At 40.1% G+C, this 15,003-nt stretch overlaps 1 protein-coding gene across 3 annotated transcripts in view; it reads right to left on the bottom strand.

Annotated features, from left to right (window-relative positions):
* Positions 1 to 15,003, bottom strand: part of brd4 (bromodomain containing 4) — an 85,724-nt gene that overhangs the window by 24,878 nt on the left and 45,843 nt on the right. For all 3 annotated transcript variants that reach the window (XM_062049923.1, XM_062049922.1, XM_062049924.1), the window contains exons 2-9: positions 10,115 to 10,520; positions 9,685 to 9,822; positions 9,462 to 9,597; positions 9,039 to 9,379; positions 8,437 to 8,820; positions 8,231 to 8,359; positions 4,127 to 4,357; positions 3,818 to 4,032 (exon numbers count right to left, since the gene is read on the bottom strand). In XM_062049923.1, coding sequence (XP_061905907.1) covers positions 3,818 to 4,032; positions 4,127 to 4,357; positions 8,231 to 8,359; positions 8,437 to 8,820; positions 9,039 to 9,379; positions 9,462 to 9,597; positions 9,685 to 9,822; positions 10,115 to 10,384 — 1,844 coding nt within the window. In that variant the 5' untranslated portion in view covers positions 10,385 to 10,520. The remainder of the gene's footprint in view (positions 1 to 3,817; positions 4,033 to 4,126; positions 4,358 to 8,230; positions 8,360 to 8,436; positions 8,821 to 9,038; positions 9,380 to 9,461; positions 9,598 to 9,684; positions 9,823 to 10,114; positions 10,521 to 15,003) is intronic.

Raw genomic sequence — 15,003 nt, forward strand, 5'->3', positions numbered from 1 at the left:
TGGGTGGATCTACACCTGACATCCACTGTAATGATAGGAGCGTATGTAGTCGATACTACTATGATTACATCGATATTTTGTAGCATCACAAAATCTATTTTCGTTTCTTTTTTTCGATATTATGTTTATAAACTCAGGAAATACGTCCCTGGACACATGAGAACTTACATTTTGACCATTGTATGATCCTGTTAATACTTGGCATCAGATTGATACCTAAGATTGTGGTATCATCCAAAACTAATGTAAAGCATCCAAACAACAGAACAAAAAGTGATTATTACATTTTAACAGAAGTGTAGATAGAACATGTTAAAAGAGAAAGTAAGCAGATATTAACAGTAAATGAACGAGTAGATTAATAATTAATTTTATACCACTTGTTCTTTATAATTTTGACGAAATAATAGAATGATAAATGACACAATATGTTAGTGCATATGTCAGCAGACTACCGTAATTAGGAGTCTTTGTTTGTTTACTTACTACTAAAAGACAAGTTGTCTAGTATGTTCACTATTTTATTTAAGGACAAACTTGCAATATGAAACATGTGTTTAATGTACCGCAAGATTTTTTATTAAAATAATGCAATTTTTTGTGGTCCCCTTTATTTAGAAAAGTACCGAAAAGTATGGAACTACATTTTGGTAACACTACTTCAGACTATATTTGTGATTGTGAGTGGCGTTAAATGAATCCACAAGCAGAGTGTTAAGGTCTGTATCCGGGGGTGACTGTAAAGTTCCAAAAAGAAAATCTGCCTTCTCCCAATCAGCCTTTTCCTACCAAGCCATCAAAGAATGGAATAGGCTCCCAGACAATCTAAAGAATAACTCAAGTTTTCACAGCTTCTCACAGGCTTTTAGAGCACCAGTCCTGCTCACATTAACAAGACAGGTAGTTGACCAGCAGATGATAACATGATAGCCATCAGAGCACCAGTCTAATATTGTAACATTGCAATCTTGTTTACGTATGTAGTACCAATGGGGTATATGGCTATTGGATGATATACCCTTATGGGTACCATCTGATGGCTTCTGCACTGTATGCTGTGTTATGTGGACTTTGATAAAAACTGCTGCACTTTATATACTCCTGCACTTTAAATGAAGCTGCTAAAATACTGTAACTTGACATGTTGTGACATGTTGTTATTATGCGGTTTGTTACTTATGTATGTTATGCTGCAGCTATTTAAAAATAGTTTTGTCAATTTGTTCTGGCCCAAAAATAAATTGGCCCCTTGAAACATATCTTTGTCTTTGTGTGTTGTACGTAGACCACATTGCTTAGCAGAGTTCAGTGATGCAAATGCATGTCAAGTTGATCAACAGATTGTTTTATTCTCCAGTGCAATAACAGTCCTGAAATGAAGGCTGAAAGGGCATTAATGGTATTTAAATGTTTAATTTTTTTTAAAGAAGCAACTAAATAGTTACTTTTCACAGTAAAACATTACTTTTTGGTTTAAGTAACTGAGTTAGTAACTGAGTTGCTTTTGAAATAAAGTAACTTCCGTATTTTTCGGAGTATAAGTCGCTCCGGAGTATAAGTCGCACCGGCCGAAAATGCATAATAAAGAAGGAAAAAAACATATATAAGTCGCACTGGAGTATAAGTCGCATTTTTTGGGGAAATTTATTTGATAAAACCCAACACCAATATTGACATTTGAAAGGCAATTTTAAATAAATAAAGAATAGTGAACAACAGGCTGAATAAGTGTACGTTATATGAGGCATAAATAACCAACTGAGAACGTGCCTGGTATGTTAACGTAACATATTATGGTAAGAGTCATTCCAATAACTATAACATATAGAACATGCTATACGTTTACCAAACAATCTTTCACTCCTAATCGCTAAATCCCATGAAATCTTATACGTCTAGTCTCTTACGTGAATGAGCTAAATAATATTATTTGATATTTTACGCTAATGTGTTAATAATTTCACACATAAGTCGCTCCTGAGTATAAGTTGCACCCCCGGCCAAACTATGAAAGAAACTGCGACTTATAGTCCGAAAAATACGGTACTACGTTATTTCCTTGAATTGGCGCCGGGAATATGGTATTCGCATGCCTAGAATTACAGCCGGGTCAAACTCGTTTCGCAAAATAATTAGCGCATGCTCGGCACTTACGCCGGGTCAAATATGAGTCATTAAATGAATCCCGCCTCCTGGTGGTAGAGGGCGCTAGTGATCCTTCTTGCGACTGCTGGTACTGCAGAAGAGTGCTGCAGAAGAAGACAACCGGCAGCAAGAGTGCGCAGCCATTGTTTGCTTGGACTTTTACCATGAAGGATTACATATCTAAAATAAAACAGTTTTCTAAACTGGACTTTCAATCGAAGCAGGAAGTAATACTTAAAAGGAAGATCTCCATCGAGACAGAGAGACTTTTAAAACTGAAGAAAGATAAGGAAGACTTCTATATCGATGCTTTTCTTCAAAAGGAGCAGGCATGGACTCATTTATACCTAAAGGTAAGACAATAATAACGTTTTTTTTTAATTAAATGTGCTTTTCATGATAAGGTAAGCGCCGGAGTGAGAAGAGGTTTTAAAATATTTAGCGCATGCTTAGCCATCCCGCAGACTTCTGGTAAGCGCCGGAGTGACAGGAGGTTTTAAATTAATTAGCGCCCCTGCGGCTATTCAAGGAAATACGGTAACTGTAACTAGTTACTGGTTTTCAGTAACTAACCCAATACTGCTTATACGTACAATACAAGTACGTATTGTACTTGTATTTTAAATTGCGTATCATTATATTGTTGTGTATTTTCAATCCTGTTTAATTTTAATTGTGGATGTTAAAGGGAAACTTCGGTTTTTTTCAACCTGGGCCCTGTTTTCATAATTTTTTCTGTATATGTGAGTGCTGGATAAAACATTTTTTGAGGTCGCGCCAGTATTGAGCAGGGCAGGCAGCCTCCAGCCCAGCTAACGCTCGTACACAGGGCAACTGGCTCTCGTCAAAATTCGGCCTATAAACATGCATTTTTTTCACACTGACAGGCTCAGATAGTTACAATGAGTGTCCGACAACATACTAGAAAGGAGAAATTAACGTATGTCTCTACCTTTAGCTGGAGATCGCTGTTTGTTGTGAGCTGTGTCCAAATCTCACCACGCTACAAATCTCGTTCCGAAATCTCGCGATAACTCGCGACAAAACACCGGTGGAAAAACAGTTACCTGACTGAGGTGAAGAGAGACGACCGAAGTGATTTTGTATTGGACTAAGTTACCGAAGACTGTTAGTTTAGTTTTATAGAAAAGTTTGTTTGTTTGTCTGTCATGGCTGAATTTTTCCACCGGTGTTTTGTCGCGAGTTATCGCGAGATTTCGGAACGAGATTTGTAGCGTGGTGAGATTTGGACACAGCTCACAACAAACAGCGATCTCCAGCTAAAGGTAGAGACATACGTTAATTTCTCCTTTCTAGTATGTTGTCGGACACTCATTGTAACTATCTGAGCCTGTCAGTGTGAAAAAAATGCATGTTTATAGGCCGAATTTTGACGAGAGCCAGTTGCCCTGTGTACGAGCGTTAGCTGGGCTGGAGGCTGCCTGCCCTGCTCAATACTGGCGCGACCTCAAAAAATGTTTTATCCAGCACTCACATATACAGAAAAAATTATGAAAACAGGGCCCAGGTTGAAAAAAACCGAAGTTTCCCTTTAAATGCGCCATAAAAAAAGACTACAGATGGAAATTAGCATGGTGCTAAATCTGGTGCAGCCATCTTCTTAATATAACTGCTCATTGTCCTTCAAATAAACAAATACAAACAAACAAACCTGGATTTCTTCTTAAGCAGCTCCTTGTTGTTGGAACTGGACTTGGTCCTTTTGGACAACTGTGAAACAGGGATGGCATCCTGGATCTCGTCAAGGATGCCCACTTTCTTCTTGTGTTTGTCTTTCTTCTTCTCTTTCTTTTCTTTCTCTTTTCTCTTTGGTTTGCTGGCCTGAGGCTGCGACAGGGCGGCCAGCTGCTCGTGGACAGCCTTCAGCTGCACAGAGACAAGGGGGACCAAACGTCTTATTACGAGCAAGGACTTGCATGGCAAATCTACAGACACGAAAAGTAACCCCGTTTGCACTGACCTGCTCCTGGAGCTCCGCCAGCCTCTGAGCTCGCTCCTCTTCCGAGTCGTCCGTCGACGATTCGGACTCGGAGGAGGAGTCACTGGAGCTGTCGGAGGAGGAGGCGACGTGGCCCAACGGAGGCTGGGGTTTAACCGGGGCAGGGTGGTGAAGCGGGGGAGCGGGGACAGAGGCGAGAGGCTTGATCTCTGGCTCATCAGGCATCTTGGCGAAGCGCATCTCAAACACATCCTGACAAGAACAACAAAACAGGTTTGCTTTCTCTTTTATACTCGGAATTTAAACTCTCTACCTTTAACTGATGTATAATTTACACTAAGGTTTTTAAAGCACACCAAATTATTGCATCATCCTAAATATACTTTAAGATGATCCTGAATATTCTAAAACATGTAAATAAGTTGTTTAATTTGAGTAGTTTACTGAACATTTAATAACTGTGCTGTCCAGCTGTTATATCCTGCTCTAACTCCTGCTTTTCTCATGGCCCAAATAGTTTACAGTAGTACTATGCATCATCATAATACCAGAGCGTCTAGTGAGGGTCATTTTGTACTCCCTCGTCCCAGGAAGAATGCATTGCGGGTATCTTGTATTTATAGATCTGTATCGCTCTGGAATAACCTGCCTCGAATTCTCACCGGCATTGAAAGTAAACAGGTTTTTAAAAGGAAAGTAATATTTTATCTGAGTCTGTAAATTAGTTTGCTTGTTGATGATTTCGGTTTGGTTTTGTATTGTGTAGTTATATTTATATGGTAATTAATATTCTGTGACTGTAAATTGTTTGCTTGTTGATGCTTTTATTTGTTTCTGTATTGTGTAGTTATAATTATATGCTTTTACTTGTAATTGTATCGAGTTTGTGGACCCCAGGAAGACTAGTGGGTTGTTGTGGGGATCCTTAGTAAAAATCAAAATAAAATATATTAATTTTGTTTACACTTCTAAACCTTATTTGCGAATATTATACAGTAGACTTTGCATGCAGTTGCAATTCCAAGACGTTAGATGGCAGTAGTGTACAGGCCCTGATATGTTGCCAAGTTTTGCCATTAAACTGAATGTAGTCTTAAATTGTTGAAGTATTGTACTTATTGTGCATCAGCTGTTTGATTGTAACGTGCATCTTATTTGTTTTGCAACATTACCTAAAACAGCGGTTGTTAACCTTTTTGACCTCGGGACCCAACCTTTCCACTACTGAATGGCCCGGGGCCCACTTAAATATTTACACTAAATTAGTAATCTTACTTACAATTAATCCTCTGATCATATTACAGAAAAGAGCAGTGCGGATCATTCGCAACATTGTTTCTTTTTTTTTTTTTTAGAACAAACTCATAATCTGTTTTCAAATTTGATGATCTTGTTACATATAATACATCAATAATCTTATATAAAGCATTTAACAAATTATTGCTGCCTAATCGATAACATTTTTTTATACCACGAGTGCAGGCTCATAACTTGAGAGGCTTTGGATATTTCTCATTGCCGAGAGCTCAAACCACTCGTAAACGTTTTTGTGTTTCTGTATGCGGAGTAAAACTATGGAACAAACTGGACTTGCAACACAAGCGATGCCAAACTATTAATCGATTTAAACTATTATACAGTCGTGGTCAAAAGTTTACATACACTTGTAAAGAACATAATGTCATGGCTGTCTTGAGTTTCCAATAATTTCTACAACTATTATTTTTTTGTGACAGAGTGATTGGAGCACATACTTGTTGGGTCACAAAAAACATTCATGAAGTTTGCTTCTTTTATGAATGTATTATGGGTCTACTGAAAATGTGAGCAAATGTGCTGGGTCAAAAGTATACATACAGCAATGTTAATATTTGCTTACATGTCCCTTGGCAAGTTTCACTGCAATAAGGCGCTTTTGGTAGCTTCTGCTTGAATTTTTGACCACTCCTCTTGACAAAATTGGTGCAGTTCAGCTAAATTTGTTGGTTTTCTGACATGGACTTGTTTCTTCAGCATTGTCCACATGTTTAAGTCAGGACTTTGGGAAGGCCATTCTAAAACCTTCATTCTAGCCTGATTTAGCCATTCCTTTACCACTTTTGACATGTGTTTGGGGTCATTGTCCTGTTGGAACACCCAATTGCGCCCAAGACCCAACCTCCGGGCTGATGATTTTAACTTGTCCTGAAGAATTTGGAGGTAATCCAACTTTTTCATTGTCCCATTTAAAGCACCAGTTCCATTGGCAGCAAAACAGGTCCAGAGCATAATTCTACCACCACTATGTTTGACGGTAGGTTTGGTGTTCCTGGGATTAAAGGCCTTATAGTGCAATATATTTATCTGCACAGTAATCTATTTATTTATATCTGCACCTTATTGCTATTTTATCCTGCACTACAACAAGCTAATGCAACAACATTCCGCTCTTATCTGTACAGTAAAGTTCAAATTCGAATGACAATAAAAGGAAGTCTAAGTCTCTAAGTCTAATGTCTGGGGGGAAAAATGCCATCTTATATTATCTTATATACTCAGTTGGGGACGTCTCTGCGCTGCTGACTTGTCTCCGCTCAAGATGATCTCCTGCTGGCCCCACTAGGGACTGGACTCTCACACTATTATGTTAGATCCACTATGGACTGGACTCTCACACTATTATGTTAGATCCACTATGGACTGGACTCTCACAATATTATGTTAGATCCACTATGGACTGGACTCTCACAATATTATGTTAGATCCACTATGGACTGGACTCTCACACTATTATGTTAGATCCACTATGGACTGGACTCTCACACTATTATGTTAGATCAACTATGGACTGGACTCTCACAATATTATGCTAGATTCACTATGGACTGGACTCTCACTATTATGTTAGATCCACTATGGACTGGACTTTCACACTATTATGTTAGATCAACTATGGACTGGACTCTCACAATATTAAGCTAGATCCACTATGGACTGGACTCTCACACTATTATGTTAGATCCACTATGGACTGGACTCTCACTATTATGTTAAATCCACTGTGGACTGGACTCTCACAATATTATGTTAGATCCACTATGGACTGGACTCTCACTATTATGTTAGATCAACTATGGACTGGACTCTCACACTATTATGTAAGATCCACTATGGACTGGACTCTCACAATATTATGTTAGATCCACTATGGACTGGACTCTCACACTATTATGTTAGATCAACTATGGACTGGGCTCTCACAATATTATGCTAGATCCACTATGGACTGGACTCTCACACTATTATGCTAGATCCACTATGGACTGGACTCTCACAATATTATGTTAGATCCACTATGGACTGGACTCTCACTATTATGTTAAATCCACTATGGACTGGACTCTCACAATATTATGTTAGATCCACTATGGACTGGACTCTCACAATATTATGCTAGATCTACTATGGACTGGACTCTCACAATATTATGTTAGATTCACTAAGCGCTGGACTCTTACAATATTATGTTAGATCCACTAAGCGCTGGACTCTCACAATATTATGCTAGATCCACTATGGACTGGACTCTCACAATATTATGCTAGATCCACTGAGCACTGGACTCTCACAATATTATGTTAGATCCACTATGGACTGGACTCTCACACTATTACCGGTATGTTAGATCCACTATGGACTGGACTCTCACAATATTATGCTAGATCCACTATGGACTGGACTCTCACACTATTATGTTGGATCCACTATGGACTGGACTCTCACAATATTATGTTAGATCCACTATGGACTGGACTCTCACAATTTTATGCTAGATCCACTATGGACTGGACTCTCACACTATTATGTTGGATCCACTATGGACTGGACTCTCATAATAGTATGCTAAATCCACTCATCCCCACATCTGTGGTCCCCTCCAAGGTTTCTCATTGTCATCCCATTGGGTTGAGTTTTTTCTTGCCCTGATGTGGGATCCGAGGATGTCGTTGTGGCTTGTGCAGCCCTTTGAGACACTCGTGATTTAGGGCTATATAAGTAAACATTGATTGATTGATTGATTGCTATACAGTTCGAGTGTAGATTTAGTTCAGGGATTATCAGTACAAGCCAGCAGCAAGAATTTACCTGTAGCTTGCGTGCCATAGCCACCACCTCATGGTCTGGTGGATTATACTTGTAGCAATTGGAAAACATTAGCCGCACATCAGCAGCAAACTCCTGTGGATCGCGGCATTGCTTGTTCTCCAGCTTGGCCTGTTAAGGTAAATCAAGAAAATTAATGATTTTTATTTTTTTTTACCATGAGCTCCCAGTCATAATCTATACTTGACCTTAATGGTGCTTAGGTCCATGGGATGTTTGATGATGTCGTGATAATCGTGCAGTCCCAGCGCGGCCACGTCCACGGGCTTGTAGAAGGGCCAGGCGTACGTCATGTGTTTCTTGGACAACATCTCCCTGACCAGGCTCAGACAGTATCCCATCTGATCTTGCGGGACGGGGCTTTGGCCGCTACTCGAGCCACTTTGTCCCATCCCCATCGCTACTTGGTGCTGCGAGTCTGGCGCCTCCTTCTTGATGACTTTGGTGGGGCGGGCGCTCTCCCGCCGGGGCAGAGTCTTACCCGACTTGGACTCCGCTGGGGAAGACTCATTGAGCTGGTCATTAGCTGTCGGTGTTGTAGTGTCTGCTTTTCGTTTCTGGCTCTTTCTTTGCTGAATAGCAAGAAAACAGCAAGTGAGGAGGACATGTTATTATTATGTAATGAATATACGCTAGCCTCTGCCTATAACCTGGTAGTAAGTGCACATTTCTTGTGTGCCTAACCTCTGCTCTTATTTATCTAACCTCTCTCTTGCAAAACACATATTTATGTATGCAAGATTAACCCATTAAAATTAAAGTTAATGATTCCCATGTCAGTCGCACTCACTTTGGTCATGGTGATAGGGTTTTGCAGCAGGGGGGCAGTGCTCTGGATGGACGTTGGGGGAAGGGAGGTCTGAGCAGGGGGAGGCACGGAGGTCATCATGGGAATTTGAAGAGTGCAATCCAATTGGCCCAAAGAGTAGGGAGCTCCAAGCTGCGGTGTGTGGCTTGCTAACGTTGGGGGGACGTGGGGAGGCAGGGCCTGCATCAAAGGCTGAGGAGGTAGTGAAGGCGGGCCCGGCACCGGTCCTCTGATCGGAGGTGCTGCTGAGATGTTCGACAGGCCCCGTGTTTGAGGAGTTGTGGACGAAGGATCAATTATAGCCCCTGGTTTTAAGCTGAGACCTGGACAAGAGACATGGAAAGATTCTCAACAGTCTGACAGAGGCACACCATATGATAATGATATGGATTTTAAATCACATACCGCCATCTCTTCGACCTCGGCCCCTGCCCTTCCCTGTCATGACTGGAATCTCAATTTCTTCCTGAGGCATTTCGGCAACCTTTTGGAGGAACGCCTTTTCCAGAGCTTTAGCCATTAGGACTATGTCATCTGAAGGCTGCAGCGAGAGACAAACACGGAGTAGAGCGGAGACTCAGTCAGCCTCTGTACGTGCACCTGATAACCAACAGCTCCGGTGTTATACCTTATTGTACATGTAGCAGTTGGTAAACATCTTGTTGAAGTCTTGAATACATTCTTGGGCATTGCAGTAGTAGCTGTTTTCAAGCCTTTTCTTGATTGTTCCCATGTCCATAGGATATTTTATTATTGTGTAGTAGTCCTGCAGAAAGATCAACAGAAATTAAACTGGCAAATGTCGGAGAGAAACTTTGCAGTGGAGTGTTCCTCCTTTGCTTACATCACAAAGAAAAGCAGGTGCTCATGACAAATCTGACAAGTCCATGACTAAACTTGTAAGGGTCCTAAAACATCATCATTGCAAAGAAAGCATGTCTGATGATGAGTGTGTTTAATTGCAAAACACTGTTCAAAAATAGTGGGCTATATATTCAACTCAGCATGGATGTAAACAATATGTTATGCTTGTAGATGTATGCAACGAACAAACTTACAGGCAGACCGAGTTTGACAGCATCTACTGGTGCTTGGAAGGGCCAGGCAAACTGGTGTTTCCACAGGGCCTTCAACCCCACCTTGAGCAGGTAGTGCAGCTGATTGGTCTGGCGCTTGGGCCTGTCAGGGTTGATGTATTCCGGGGGCGGAGGGTTGCCGCCTGTCTGGGGCTGCCCCTGGCCGCCGCTGCTACTGCTGCTGCTGCTGCTGCTGCCGCCCGACATCTGCGCTGCGTCCAGGCCGTCCCCCATTCTGACGGGGTTGGGCATGGGCTCTGGCCCCGGAGCGGGGGCTGGAGCGAGGGCAGGGGGAGCGGTGTTGGCAGTACACCAGTTCAATCTTGGCCCCGGCACAGACTCCACTGACAGAGCACCACTGATCCCATTGCACTCTTCGCTGGACTCTCTAGGGGGAAAGAAGAGGCAGGCGGTCATTTCTACCTCTTGCAAGTGTTTTAATTTATGCTACCCTCAGCAAAGTCAGAAAAAAGTAATTAACACACCCGTAGTGGAGGAAAGCACTTAAACAGGTCTTTGCCGCATACAGTTATATAAAGTGCTAGACTAGCTTGTTTTACTGTGGAATAGCAGACCTTTGCTATGCTTTTTAGGAAGTTGTGATACAAAATTGTCCATACAACTTTACACTCAATAATCCACAAAGTTACCCAAGGTGAACAGAAGCCCAACAACATTAAATCATCATATCAAGTTTATTGTGGCCAAAATAAGTTATTATTATCGGTATTGAAAGGTACTTATACAATCGCTGAAATCTTTAGACCAGGTTTTTTTTTTTAAATAACTAAAATAAATAGACAAACAGTAGGAAAACCCAATATTTTGCATGTTTTGTGTTTCTTATGCTTCACTGATCGTGTTTTAGTCTTAGTATTTTAGCCTTGTTTGTGCCGTAGCACTTTAATATTTATTTGAATGAAAAGAGCTTAACAAAATAAAAATCTATTACTCTTATTTATAGAGATGTCCGATAATATCGGACTGCCGATATGATCTGACGATAAATGCTTAAAAATGTAATATCGGAAATTATCGGTATCGGTTTCAAAAAGTAAAATGTATGACTTTTTAAAACGCCGCTGTGTACACGGACGTAGGGAGAAGTACAGAGCGCCAATAAACCTAAAAGGCACTGCCTTTGCGTGCCGGCCCAATCACATAATATCTACGGCTTTTCACACACACAAGTGGATGCAGGGCATACTTGGTCAACAGCCATACAGGTCACACTGACGGTGGTCGTATAAACAACTTCAACATTGTTACAAATATGCGCCACACTGTGAACCCACACCAAACAAGAATGACAAACACATTTCGGGAGAACATCCGCGCCGTAACACAACATAAACACAACAGAACAAATACCCAGAACCCCTTGCAGCACTAACTCTTCCGGGACGCTAAAATATACACCCTCCCCCAACCCCGCCCACCTCAACCTCCTCATGCTCTCTCAGGGAGAGCATGTCTCAAATTCCAAGCTGCTGTTTTGAGGCATGTTAAAAAAAAAAAAAAGCACTTTGTGACTTCAATAATAAATATGGCAGTGCCATGTTGGCATTTTTTATTCCATAACTTGAGTTGATTTATTTTGGAAAACATTGTTGTATTGTTTAATGCATCCAGCGGGGCATCACAACAAAATTAGGCATAATAATGTGTTAATTCCACGACTGTATATATCGGTATCGGTTGATATCGGAATCGGTAATTAAGAGTTGGACAATATCGGGTATCGGCAAAAAAGCCATTATTGGACATCTCTAGTTTCAACTTTAAGTGTTGGTTGCATGTTATTCAAATAAGATGTGAATGCATTGTTTACTTGCTTGTTTGTGTCCATAATTCATTTATATCTAATTCCTTTACAAGAAATAACAGGAATAGAGGAAGCTTTACCTGCAGTGTCCAGTATCCGGTATTTATTTCTCAGCTTTTAATTTAAATTTTTAAATTTAAAATGGTAATACTACCCATCTGGAGTTTTACTGCGGTTATTATTAGTTTATCGATACATCCCTAGATGAAATCATAAAAAAATGAAGCATGGAGTAAAACTGCCACATTTTGATAATAAACCTATATATATATATATAGATATATATATAGATACATACACTACCGTTCAAAAGTTTGGGGTCACCCAAACAATTTTGTGGAATAGCCTTCATTTCTAAGAACAAGAATAGACTGTCGAGTTTCAGATGAAAGTTCTCTTTTTCTGGCCATTTTGAGCGTTTAATTGACCCCACAAATGTGATGCTCCAGAAACTCAATCTGCTCAAAGGAAGGTCAGTTTTGTAGCTTCTGTAACGAGCTAAACTGTTTTCAGATGTGTGAACATGATTGCACAAGGGTTTTCTAATCATCAATTAGCCTTCTGAGCCAATGAGCAAACACATTGTACCATTAGAACACTGGAGTGATAGTTGCTGGAAATGGGCCTCTATACACCTATGTAGATATTGCACCAAAAACCAGACATTTGCAGCTAGAATAGTCATTTACCACATTAGCAATGTATAGAGTGTATTTCTTTAAAGTTATGACTAGTTTAAAGTTATCTTCATTGAAAAGTACAGTGCTTTTCCTTCAAAAATAAGGACATTTCAATGTGACCCCAAACTTTTGAACGGTAGTGTATATATATATATATATATATATATATATATATATATATATATATATATATATATATATATATGTATATATATATATATATATATATATATATATATATATATATATATATATATATATATATATATATATGCACTGCCTGAGCGCCTAATGACGGTCATTACAAAGGCTGATGTCCGATGTATGTTGAATTTGAAAACACATGTTATGTCCCTCGCACCACGTAGTGTAAATAAGGCAACTGTGACCCAATTTAGTGAAGTGATGTGAATTATATTTATATAGCGCTTTTCTCTAGTGACTCAAAGCGCTTTATATTGTGAAACCCAATATCTAAGTTACCTTTTTAAACCAGTGTGGGTGGCACTGGGAGCAGGTGGGTAAAGTGTCTTGCCCAAAGACACAACGGTAGTGACGAGGATGGCGGAAGCGGGGATCGAACCAGGAACCCTCAAATTGCTACCTACCAACGGAGCTATACCGCCCCATTTAAATGGTAAATGGTAAATGGGTCGTACCTGTATAGCGCTTTTCTACCTTTTTATGGAACTCAAAGCGCTTTGACACTATTTTCCACATTCACCCATTCACACACACACATTCACACACTGATTAAACATGAAAACGACTCCTATACACACGGATGTGACTTATTTGACTAAAACCTAATTATGGCTCGTCTCTACTGTCAATACTTGCAGGACCCACTTGAACCCATCTCTTCAAAAAGGCTTTAGGCATACACGAGTGTGGGTCTGTGAAGAACCGCATTCTTGATGAGTCATTTTTATGGGAAAAGGGAAGGAATTTGTGCAAACACATGACCATCGCCTAGGCCTCCCGGAGAATCTGACTAACTATCTGAGGTCATAGTGCCAAGATGCAATACCTGAAGCAGACCAGTTTGAGTCATCGACACTGCAAGGATACTCCCATGTACTCAATATAGATACAGCCCAGGCATGCATCTCAAGTATGCAGCGAACCAACAACTATAGATCCGACGCATCCTGGTAAGATTGAGTGACTCAAAAAAATGCAATGTGTAAATAACCTTAGCAGGGGCAGAGGGCAAAGTGCAAAAGACAATATGAGTGCCGCTCTGCACAGCCAGGCGTCTCAAATAGTCTCCTATCTCAAGTTTCCTGAAGAGCCCTCAAGTTGGAGGGAAGAATGACTTAGAAACAATCACAATTCTTATAAGAGCATTCTGTTCTGGCTGGGATGACCAAAATAAAAACCCCAAGCACAAAAGTACATAAAGCAAAATACATTCTGGAACACTAAGCACTCCACAGTCTTGAACAGTTTACAGCTGAGGAAGTAATGATCAAAACACACTTTATTCACCAACTATAGGTTTTAAAAAGCGATAAACACACGATATTAAATATACAAAAGAATGACGGTGTCTAATAATTACAAGGTGTTTACATTGTTATTATTGTGTGAATGCTTATATGGTTTTCTACACCAAAATTCATCTATTTATTATTCAACTTATTCTTCTCCAGATTTTGGCGCGCTCTGCCTTACACATTTTTCACCCGATTCAAACCGTTCCAACTTCAAACTGTTCAGCCTATTCGGGAATCGCAGGCTTTCCCTTTACAAATTCCAAAAATTTCCAGATTTCCCAGAATACCAGGTTTTCCGGGACATTTTTCCAATTCAAAATGAATTGGCCATTTTCCCACCATTTCCACCCGATTCAAACCATTCCACCTTCAACATGTTCCACGCATCCCGCACATTAAAACTATAATTTTTACAAGTTCGAAAACAATTCCAGGAATTCCCAGAATTCCCGTTTTTTTCAAACCCCTTTTTTCTGTCGACTACTCCTTCCACATTTTTCAACCGTTCCACCGTCCAAACATTTCCCTTAATCCCACAATTCCACCATTCTGGAAATTCAAACTATCCTTTTCCGAGTTCAAAAACATTTCAGGATTTTCCAGAATTCCTGGTTTTTCAAAGCCCTATTTCCACCCTTTATTCTGCCGACTACTCCTTCAGCATTTTTCAACGCATTTCAACTGTTCCACCGTCAAAACATTCGTCTTAATCAGGACAAAAAAACAAAGTTGTTTTTTTAACTGGAAAAATTCCCGGTTTCCCCCAAATTCCAGGAATTCCCTAATACCATATCTCAATGAAAAATGTTACTACTTCAACATTTCTCGACCGATTTGAAAAATTCCAACACCAACCATCAAAACATT

Source organism: Entelurus aequoreus, linkage group LG06 (genome assembly GCF_033978785.1).
Source record: "Entelurus aequoreus isolate RoL-2023_Sb linkage group LG06, RoL_Eaeq_v1.1, whole genome shotgun sequence".
Classification (NCBI taxonomy): Eukaryota; Metazoa; Chordata; class Actinopteri; order Syngnathiformes; family Syngnathidae; genus Entelurus; species Entelurus aequoreus.